This window comes from Hemicordylus capensis, chromosome 2 (genome assembly GCF_027244095.1).
Source record: "Hemicordylus capensis ecotype Gifberg chromosome 2, rHemCap1.1.pri, whole genome shotgun sequence".
Lineage (NCBI taxonomy): Eukaryota > Metazoa > Chordata > Lepidosauria > Squamata > Cordylidae > Hemicordylus > Hemicordylus capensis.
In genome coordinates, this window is record NC_069658.1 from 422,363,108 (window position 1) to 422,374,231 (window position 11,124).

General features: G+C 39.0%; 1 protein-coding gene across 8 annotated transcripts in view; it reads left to right on the forward strand.

Moving 5' to 3' along the window:
* The window catches only part of SCN8A (sodium voltage-gated channel alpha subunit 8), a 154,887-nt gene extending 144,042 nt beyond the window's left edge, over positions 1–10,845 (forward strand). For all 8 annotated transcript variants that reach the window (XM_053292582.1, XM_053292584.1, XM_053292581.1 and 5 more), the window contains one exon: positions 1,444–10,845. In XM_053292582.1, coding sequence (XP_053148557.1) covers positions 1,444–2,585 — 1,142 coding nt within the window. In that variant the 3' untranslated portion in view covers positions 2,586–10,845. The remainder of the gene's footprint in view (positions 1–1,443) is intronic.
* The last annotated feature ends 279 nt before the right edge of the window (positions 10,846–11,124 follow it).

The following is an 11,124-nucleotide window of genomic DNA, read 5'->3' on the forward strand; positions in this document are numbered from 1 at the left end:
TGCGCTCACAAGTTTTTTGATGTCCACTCAGTTCATTTTAGATCCCGCTCAGGTTGGAAGGCCCCATTCTGAATGCATGTGATCCGCACACAGATGAAATAAATTAGAGAGGACACTGGTACCCACTACTGGTGCAGACTTGGGGCTCTGGATCAGGATAGGAAAGCCTTTGCTTTTGAGCAACTGCAAGACAACTGGGATGCAGAAGCACTTCAAAGGGAGTCTAATGCTAGAGACCTTGTGCGAAAGACATTGAATTTCGGGTTGGGCTGCTCGTGAATGGCACCGGGACCCTCCCACCCAACCTGACTTTGAACCCCGGCCTTTAGCCAGGGAGCGCAAGCACTCCCTTCACCCCAGTGCCAGGGCCGTGTGTATGCTCAGGCTTCATTCAGGCAAAGCATACACAGAGTTGGGCATCAAGACCGAAGGAATCCCCCAATGCACCATGCTGCTCTCGATATGCATTTAGGGATTCCTGGAGCAGGTCACACAGTCCTCACTGGCAGCAGGTACACAGTGCTAATTAGGATACTGGTTGGTGCTGTAACATTGCCCAAACAGATTTTGTTTTTATTTATTTATTATTATGTATTTGTTGAATTTCTATACCGCCTAATATAGAAATCTCTAGGCGGTGTACAGAGTAAAACATAATACAAAATATAAAAGATTTAAAATTCATAAAAACAGATAAAATCAAAATAGATAAAAACACACTAAAATTTAACATTTAAATTTCAGTTAAAAGCCTGGGAAAACAGGTACATATTCAGGGTCCTCCTAAAAGCAAACAGAGAAGGGGATGCTCTTGTTTCAGCAGGGAGCACCTTCCAAAGCCCTGGGGCAGCCACAAAGAAGGCCCAGTCCTGAGTTACCACAAAACGCGTTGGCAGCAACCGTAACCAGACCTCTCCAGATGATCTTACTAGGTTACAGGGTTCACAACAGAGAAGGCGGTCTCTTAAATACCCTGGACCTAAGCCATTAAGGGTTTTATAGGTAATAACCAGCACTTTGCATTTCATTCGGAAACATATCGGCAGCCAGTGCAGTACTTTTAGAATCAGTGTTATCGAATCGGTATTATATTCCTCATTTAAGGAATCCACTGTATGTGTATGGTCAAATCTTTTTTGCTAAGCGTAGAGAGAATCATTCAAGAGCTTTGGGGAGTAAATATTATTTTGTCTTCTACAATTATTCTTCTGAATTATATTGCTTGGCAAATAGTCACTAGCATTATTAAGATGGGGAGCAAGTTACATGCAAATAGATAGATAAAGATTGTCAGTCTTGATTAAACCAATGATCTTTCTGGTATAGTATATTGTTTCCAGATATTGGCCAATTTTGCATGCTTCTGGAAACCGTTGAATGCAAAGATTCAGAAGCTGAACAATGAAGTTGTAACACTATCTTTTTCCTCCCAATCTGCTTAAGGTATGTTCTTGGCTGAAATCATAGAGAAATATTTTGTGTCACCTACTCTCTTCAGAGTCATCCGCCTGGCCCGCATTGGCCGTATCCTGCGCCTGATCAAAGGAGCCAAAGGGATCCGCACCTTGCTTTTTGCCTTAATGATGTCTTTGCCTGCCTTGTTCAACATTGGCCTCCTGCTCTTCTTAGTTATGTTCATCTTTTCAATCTTTGGGATGTCAAACTTCGCCTATGTCAAACATGAGGCTGGCATTGATGACATGTTCAACTTTGAGACTTTTGGAAACAGTATGATTTGCTTGTTCCAAGTCACTACCTCAGCTGGGTGGGATGGCTTGCTCTTGCCCATCCTGAACCGGCCCCCGGACTGTGATTTGGAAAAGGAGCACCCTGGGAGTGGCGGCAAAGGTGACTGTGGCAATCCCTCTGTGGGGATCTTTTTCTTTGTTAGCTACATCATCATCTCCTTTCTGATTGTGGTCAATATGTACATTGCCATCATTCTAGAGAATTTCAGTGTGGCTACGGAGGAAAGTGCTGATCCACTGAGTGAAGATGACTTTGAGACCTTCTACGAGATCTGGGAGAAGTTTGATCCTGATGCCACACAGTTCATAGAGTACTGCAAATTGGCAGACTTTGCAGATGCTTTAGAGCATCCTCTCCGTGTCCCTAAGCCTAACACCATCGAACTCATTGCCATGGACTTGCCGATGGTGAGTGGGGACAGGATCCACTGCTTGGACATCCTGTTTGCCTTCACAAAACGTGTATTGGGTGATAGTGGTGAATTAGACATCCTGAGGCAGCAGATGGAAGAGAGGTTTGTGGCTTCTAATCCTTCCAAAGTGTCTTATGAGCCTATCACAACCACACTACGGCGTAAGCAGGAAGAGGTATCTGCGCTGGTCATCCAGAGGGCTTACAGGGCCCGCCTAGTAAGGAGGGGTTTTATATACCGAAAGAATGTCTCCAACAAAATGGAAAATGGGGGGACAAACAGGGAGAAAAAAGAAGGCACCCCGTCCACGGCATCCCTCCCATCCTATGACAGTGTAACGAAGCCTGAAAAAGAGAAACAGCGGGCCGAAGAAGGGACGAGGGAAAGAGCAAAAAGGCAAAAAGACAGGGAATCCAAATGTTGAGATGATCCATAATAATAATAACTGTAGAAAACTTGTGAGCAGAAAAGATTGTTTACAAACTTCCCGATAAAATATATATCAATAGCGAACAGCTGTGGAGACACTTTACCTGAAGATCTTATACCAAACATAGTCTGCTTACTGTGTGACCATGTTGCATCTCAAAGCAGTGATCTACCACCTGTTTAAAGGACCCATCTAGACAAATATATTTAAAAAAAACCAGGAAACAATACAAAGGCGAAAAAAAGGATTTTATATTGTTTGGGCAGGTGGATACTGCATGTTCCACATCAGTCAATGCAACTTAGGACAAACAAGCAAAATAAAACACATACACACTTAAGTGGGGCGGGGGGACCTGCTGCTTTAGGGTTCTTTTTTTTTTTTTCAAAAGCAGCCAAATGGATTTTATTTTTCTCATTTTATTGAAAGGAAACCCAGGAAAAACAATCATCACTTTGAAGGGTTTGTTCATGCAAAACTAGATTTTCATACTTGATATTTAGTTTAAGCAGCAAAAAAAAAAATTAGAATTGGGGGGAAGCAAAACAAACCAAGCAACAACAAAAAGCTGAAATGAGGCAACACATATTTAGCCCATGTCATTTAATCGTCATAGTTTCTTTGGTATTTATGATCTGCATACTTCTTTATTATATGGGCTTCACCGTGGTTTGAGAGATGGGGGTAATCAGGTGTTTTCAGCCTGCCAAACTTGCTCAGGCTGATTCCAAAAATAAAATAAAATAAAATTGTGCTCGTTTCAATGCATAAAAATGATTTGCATGATGGCATGCTGTGATCAGGAATCATGCATGAGGAATCATAAAACCACAAGACACTCAATATGCTGTCCAGGCTGTGCGTTAAGCCATATGTTCAAGGCACTCCACTGACTACGGCACACTGTATTTGGAGAGTTATTCTTAGCTATAACGATGCCCTTCACCAAGTTACCAATTCTTAATCGTTCCATACACCCTCTAGCAGGACAAGAAGTGGAAACAACCAATGAAAAGCTGTTTGTATGTATGTACAGTATAACAACCTTTATGCAGCCATATATATTTTTTGCACTTTTACAAAAAGAAATACATAGAACAAAAAGAAAACCCCAACAATGCTGCTCTGAAACCCATCTGATGGGAAGACCATTCAAGAATGGTTGCTAATACAGTATCTTATCAAAGAGACCTTCAGGGCTTCGAGAAAATCCATCCAGTAGTTTCATATCCTGCAATATTATGATTACTCTTCAGCCTCCATTCTGCAGTGTAGATGCTTTTTTGTTTCTGTTAGAGATAAGTGCTCCAGGCAACAGCACTTTGTCTCTTAAAGGTGCAATTTTGAGCAGTTATATCAAGCAATCTTATCAAGGGGGGATAGTGGCATGAGAGGGGACTAACAGCATTGTGTGCCTATATACATGCAAAATGGTTGCATTCTTATGGGGTGTTAAGATGCAAGAAACCTAATCTTGGGGCACAAGCTGGTTTCTGGGAAAGTGGGCTTTACTTATTGTTCTTCCATTGACAGATTTCCTGCAGCTTGAATTCTGACACTGCATGGTTTTATTTGTTTCTCTAGCTGCATTAAAAAAAACACCAACGAATCAAAAAGATCTTTTTAAAACCATGAAGGAGAATTATCTTACTTTTGACAAGCAAAGACACAGTGTGATATGGGCACAGTGCTGAGACAAAAAGTATCATATATGTTGTGTGCCTTCACCAACTTCTCATTTCATCCCACATTGTTGTATAGTAATAATTTTAGCAGTCCTGCAAATTCAGGTAGGGATGAAGAGCTACCTCTCAGCTAATTTTATGTCTAAACCATTGGGCCCACCACCACCCAAAAAAACCTCTCTTCAGTTTTGTGTTTCTTTTTAGCACCTGGGCATCTTTCAGTATTTTGAAATATTCTGTTCTGTCCTAATTCTTCAATAAGTCAATCATCATCAAGATTTTTTTTAATGGCACAGGATTTGGGGAATAGTTCTTGCTGACGGGCCAAAGGTTGCATTGCACCATAACCAACACTGTGTTCCATCTGCAGCTTAAAGAAGGTATGGAGGTGCTGCTAATTGTTGAGAATGCTGGGTTGTCAAGGAAGTATTCTGAACTTCTAGATATGAAGGATGACAAGCTGTTTGAATGTGGACCAAATAAATTGTATTTACAAAAGGGCAACAAAAGTTAAACGTAACCACTCAACAATATTCCAAAAGCAAAACAAAAGAGATAGCAACGCCTTTTAGATAACTGGCAGAGGCTTGATCTATAGAATCTTGCAAGTTAGACACCGACTCCAAGGGTCACTTAGAAAGCAAGCCATTTGATAGACATCTGTGCCAAGCTGGATTTTTAAATACATAGTCTAGCTATCATGAGATCAGTGGAAGAATTCTACTGTATCAGATACCACAAGGAACAAAATATTTCTATCTTCTTAGACTTATCCCACTCACTCCTACAATGTGTATAATAAAATAAAAATTACATGCATATGTACAGGCAACATTGTAAACAGCACAACAACAAAAGCTGAAAGTGTGGTTGAACTTTTTAAAAGAATATTATAAATATTGTAATATACCATTTTATTTTATTGGCATGCCTTTTTGTAAATAAGAAAGGACTAAAAATTAAATAGAATGGCTTCTGGCTTATGCCACTGTCCATGTTTAATTTTATATATACTTATATATATATATAAATATAATACATTTTTCTCTTTCTTTTTCCACTTTTGAGATGATGTCAACTTACGTACATGCCCACAGGGGGGGTGGGGGGAGGAAATCCTCCCAAACAGACACACAGCAAAGCTTTATTGCAAAATTACCTTTACAACAGAAACTGTTTTTAAAAGACTATAGACTTACTCTGTTTTGGTTCTGAGGTGCAATATATTTTGACCACTTCTATGCAAGATTTGGCTAAATGTCATAATTGTTCTTTAGCTTGACTACCACCATTCCATATGGAAAGCTTGGTACATGTAGTGTTTGTGCTGTCAAATTTTAATGAGCAATTGAATTTAATGAGTAAAAAATGCCCTGCAATCTATATTTACATTGGGTCATTATTTAGCAATACTTGAATTTTCTTACATTACACTAGTTTTGCTTAAAAATAAAAGTTATTAGCAAACAGCTTCAAAGCTGTGGGCTATATCCTTTCTGCTAAAATGAATAGTTTGTATTTTTTTCCCCAGTTTTTGCATTATATTTCTTCTGTTTTTCATTTTGGTTTGTTTATTTAAACAATTGTCCTAATCAGCCACACTTCACAGAAGTTGGGGAATCATCATTAGGCAAAGCTTAATTAGAGCATTAGAAAAGTCTTGTTCAAAAAAGAACAATCATATTATCGTACACGGATATATTATATAAAGAAATATCAATTCAAGGGGAAAAAGGAAGGAACCTGTTCACCAACAAGCCTGACCAATGCTTTTTAAAGAAAGCTGATAAAAAACAAAAATCAGTCAGCAATGTCTCAAAATCACTGAGAACATTTAAATAATAATAATTTTGAAACTGTTGATTTTTAAGTTCACTCTCTTGAATGTCCCCTGACTTCCAAAAATGTTACTGCATATAGTTTTGGAATTTTTGGTTTGGTGAGAGTATATAAACATTTGCCTTTATCTTCATTTGCTTTTTTGGACTGGTAGAATTAGGATGGAAAATGATCTAGTTTCTGGGCTATCTAGTTAAAGGAGTGGTGGAGATTCCTAAAGGAACAGCCATGAATAGAAGGATGTTTTATGGGTTGCCATGGGAGAACTTTGATCGAGATGACTAATGAATAATCCCTTGTTACTTCAAGTCACTTAGCAAAAAACATATGGCTGGGTCTGGAACCCCCACACCACTCAAAAAAAAAGAAAAAAGAACAGAACAGAACAGAACCAGAACTGAGAGAGTATTGCTAATGCAACACAAGCTTGCAACTGAATAGTAAAAACAGTAGACCTTTGAAGAAAGCATAGTTTTAACACCACAGACTTTTATTACAGATATAATTCTGGCAATATTCTGTAGGATACTAGTCAGACTGTGAACAATTTATATATCTAAAATGTTAAATATTTTAATTTATGGTTGTCTTTTTAAAAAAAAACATATATGCAAATACTTGGATTGTTTTTATGAAGACACCAATAATTTAAGTTTTTATTAGTCAATGGAAAATTTTGATACACATAAATTCTTTGTGAAAACAAATAATGCAAAAAAGGTATATTTAATATGAAAGAAAAAAGGAGAATTTTAAAACTGGTGCTTTGAGGGGTATGATTCTGAGCAATTTTCTCATTTTTGTGTCATTGGAATGTTACTGAATTCTACTAGGAAATCCTCTTGATGTCAACAGCTTTTACTCTTGGGATTGGAAGGGCTCAGTATCAGTTTTTTAAAAAATCTTACATCTAATAGTTCTACCAGTGCAAAAAAAAGAGTGAAATATAAATTAATCCTTGAATTACTCATTTTATTATATGGAAAGAGGGGCTTTTCATAAGAGCAGGAAATGGCTTGTTCTTCTACATCTGGGAAATTGCAGTAATTTTTTTTTTAACTTATAACCCTTCATTAGTTTTGTTTTGTAAAATTTTAGGGCAATGATGTAGCCCAGTTTCACCCTGCATTTGGCCTTCCTGTTTAGATTTTCTGATAAAGAGTAAATGGTGGGGGGGGGGGGATAAACTCAGTCAATTACCAGGCAAGGCAGCAGAGTTCTCATCTGAATTTTCATAGTGATGTTATGATTTTTATTTACCCTAACTACCGTTCCAGGTGTAGGCAGCCAATAATGAAGACTAGTATATCTTTTGATGGCTCGGTGGTTCATCCTGCTCTTTATTTTTAAAATGTGCTCTTGATGAATTATGTTGCCACCACAAGCCAAAGAACATGAAATAAACATTCCCAATTTTACTGCACAAGGGGAAGATGGCTTGATGTCTGTTTTGTTCCATGTTTTAACAGAGTTAGGGTTCTACAGCCATCATCACTACATCAGAAAAAGATGTAGGGTCAGGTGTCGAAACCCTGGCCTGCCAGGTTCATAATTTGCAAGAAGTGATGTTGCCAAATGGATAGTTGTAGCAGCTATATCCATAAAACAAACTGATAATTTAGAAATAGTCAGTCATACTTGCCATTAGTTTGTTATGTTATTGCTTTGATGTGTCACACGTAAAGTGGAGGAAGCATTAATGACTTTTATCTGATGCAAACTAAACAAACTCTGAAGCTAAGTGATTGGTTACCATCCTACAAACCTTTACCAATTCTCTGTTCTGAAGTTTGTAAAAGGAAAGACAAAGACTAGATAGTCTGTGCAAATTGGACTGGTTTTGCCAATAACCATTAGTTGGGCTTTGGAATTGAAAAAAGAGAAGTTCAGCTCTTTACTCAGCTACAAAATTCCCTGTCATACAGGGTACATTCAGGTATAATGCAGCTGGCCCAAATTTGGCCCAGTGTGAGAATTCCCTGGGGCTGAGTTTCTGATGTATGAAATTGGCAGTCACAGCTATCAATACAGGGCAACAGAGTAATCAAATATGTATAGTTACTTTGCAAAAATCAAGTGTGGTCTCCTAAAAGCAAATGGGAGGCTGCATTATATGTCATGATGTAAACTGTTTTCAGTGTGTCCACTTTTAGTACATGCTATATTTGAAAATGAGATGTATGTAACCACTATATGTTTACAGGCACACATTTCCCCTTCAAATGTTATGGAGTTAACCACAAGATTCATGTTGGTCACACAAAGTGGCCTTGAAGCATTCCCTGAAGTTGATGAAGCTCCACTGATTTTGCATGTGTAATGATAATGAAAAGTGTGTTTTGAAGTGTGTTCTGAACATCTGAAAAGTGTGTTTTGGGCTGGGGGTGGTTAAAGAATAATCCTGAACTGGTTTAGATTTGTAAGAAGAAAGGTCTTAAAAGGATGGGCTCAAATGCCAGGGTGATAAGGACCCTAGAGAAGCTGTAGTTTGAAGCACTATCTGCTCCATCACCATATTCAGGACTTCAGTTTCAAGGCTATGCACCAGCATGAAAATGCCCTTACCTGGTATTACAGGTAAGCTCTTTCAAGCAAGCCCCACTGCAAACGTTGACTCCTCCTGCTATGTGTGTATTACTCCTTCCCTGCTAGAAGGTTCTCAGGTTGATACTACGCTTGCCTTGGCACAGGAAATGGGTAGTTCCACGCTACTGGGTGTTCCATGTTGTTTTCTTTCCTTACCTTTTGTGTATTGGTAATGCTCTCTCCAGAAACAGTATGTAATAGGGCTTTAGCTGTACATGGGTCAGTGGACACCCAGGCCTTGGCTTACAGCAGTTCTGAATCCATCCACTGGACGGCAATAGTATGCATACGCATTTCACTTTAAACTCTTTGTTCCGATCTGCTTTGTAATGTTGCGTTTCAGTTTTCCATTTAAAGGGCTGAGGTGTGACACCTTCGCTTCACATGCTAGCTATGTCTCCCCAGTTGCTAGGTGGCTTCACTGAACACTTGCTCTGTTATGGTCCCTCTAAGTGGACAGCAAGGGAAGCTTCATACGTGCCATTTTCCCTATACAGAGATCATCACTGCATAGAAGAAACTATGTTGTGCTTCTGCAGTGCGGCACAAATGTTTATTTTGCCATAAGGACACGTAGGGAACAGACCCGTAGCAGGGGGTACATAGTGAACTCAGTGTAGGGCCCACAGACTGTGAGAGGCTCACACCCACTCAGGAACCCCTTTCTCTTGTATGAACTTTATGTAAAAAATGGGGCTATGAGAGCACTTGGCATCAAGGTGGGAAGGAGGCTGAAGCTTGCTCAGTCTCCAGCCAGTTTGTTTGGTCACGCATGCATGCTGGTTCTTTTACCCTGACATGCTTTTTGTGGTTTTGTACATTTTTATTCCACTCTTCTGCCAAGAGGGGTGAGGCCCTTCAGGGGGGAAGCACTGACTATATACAGTAGGCCTCACAACCCATATACTAATAGCAAAATAAACATGTTGCACTTCAAAAGTGACCGACTTCTCCCTGAGATGAAAAGCACTGCTTGATGTGATGAGAAAAATTACACAGAGCCATTCCATTGGAACTGGGACTGCCTAACCCGTCCTTTTAATTTCAATGGGACTACTTAGAGTAATTTTTCCTTATGTCAGTCACAGAGATTATCTCCACATGGGAAAAGCATCTTGTGTGAAGCAGCTCTAAGAAGTGATTAATCACTACTCATTAGAGATCCCACCCACCTGCCTCAAAAAAGGCAAAACAAAATCTACAAAATTATGAATCTCCCTTTGCTGGTGAAAGAGAGAAATTCTGCTGTTAAACTAGTCTGGACTTTGTGATGTAGCTGAATTCAACAAAAGAAGCTTACACAAAACCTCAAAGAATTTGCTTGGGATGATGCGACATATATATCCAAATTTTACCCTGACAATGTTGCTGCATATTGCATCTGTATAGAGAGGTGTGGGTGTGTGCATGCTTGTGAGCATGTGGAGGGTGTATTTTGTTTAGAAGAAGTGAAACCTTTTTAGGTGTTAGTGCTGGATATTAGAAAACAGGACTCTAATGAATTCTGTTTCCAGCTCCATTGCCGATATGAGATGTGTATGAATGAGATGTGTATAAGAGAGACCTTGGGCAAGTCACCTAACCTCTCTATGTGCCTCAGTTTTACCCATCTGTAAAATGGGTAATTACCTACCTCACAGGGGTGTTGTGAGGCTTAATTTAATTCACGTATGTTCAGATGCTTTTCTGAGGTTCATAAGTTAAAGTGCTATTCTAGGTGTGCACAGGACAGAACCATGGACTGAGGGGAAAGCATAATGAGATGGTGCCATTAATGCTGCTAATTAAGACAGTCACTGCTACAGCTTTTTCTCAACAGATATCAGGGCAAATATTTTCGTTTCTTGCTGCAGTTTGCGTATTTCCTCCTCCCCCATTCAATAACATGTTTATTTCCATGCCTTTAAAACCCAGTCCCTAGATTTTGTTCTGTTTTAAAACAAACAAAAACACAGAAAAAGAAGAGTTTTGGGGAGGGGAAAAAGAGAATGTGTGTTTTAAAAAATACCTACTTCTACAACTACTACTACTACAAAAGTTGGGTTGAAAGTTTAACATCTGACTTATTTGATTTCCTTTGTACTGTACATCTTTTTACTTTGGAATTTGCAATAAAAAGGTATGTCCATCTTGTTTTAACCTCTTCTCTTGGATGAAATGTCATTCTGTCTCCTCACTGGCAGCCAAGACCGTTCCTGTCATAGCTACCCCTTCCACCCCTGAACATTGTAATTCATAAGGGTACAAACTATTCTGAAGTCTTTTTTTAAAATGCTAATGCTCATTATAGAAGTGGATTTGAATAAACTCATTGGTACTGAATGACATGACCTGAATATGATTAATAAAACACTAGATTGGGTGGCCACAGGAAAATAACTTATTCCTATGCCAATGATTCCCTGACTGTTCCAGAACATGCT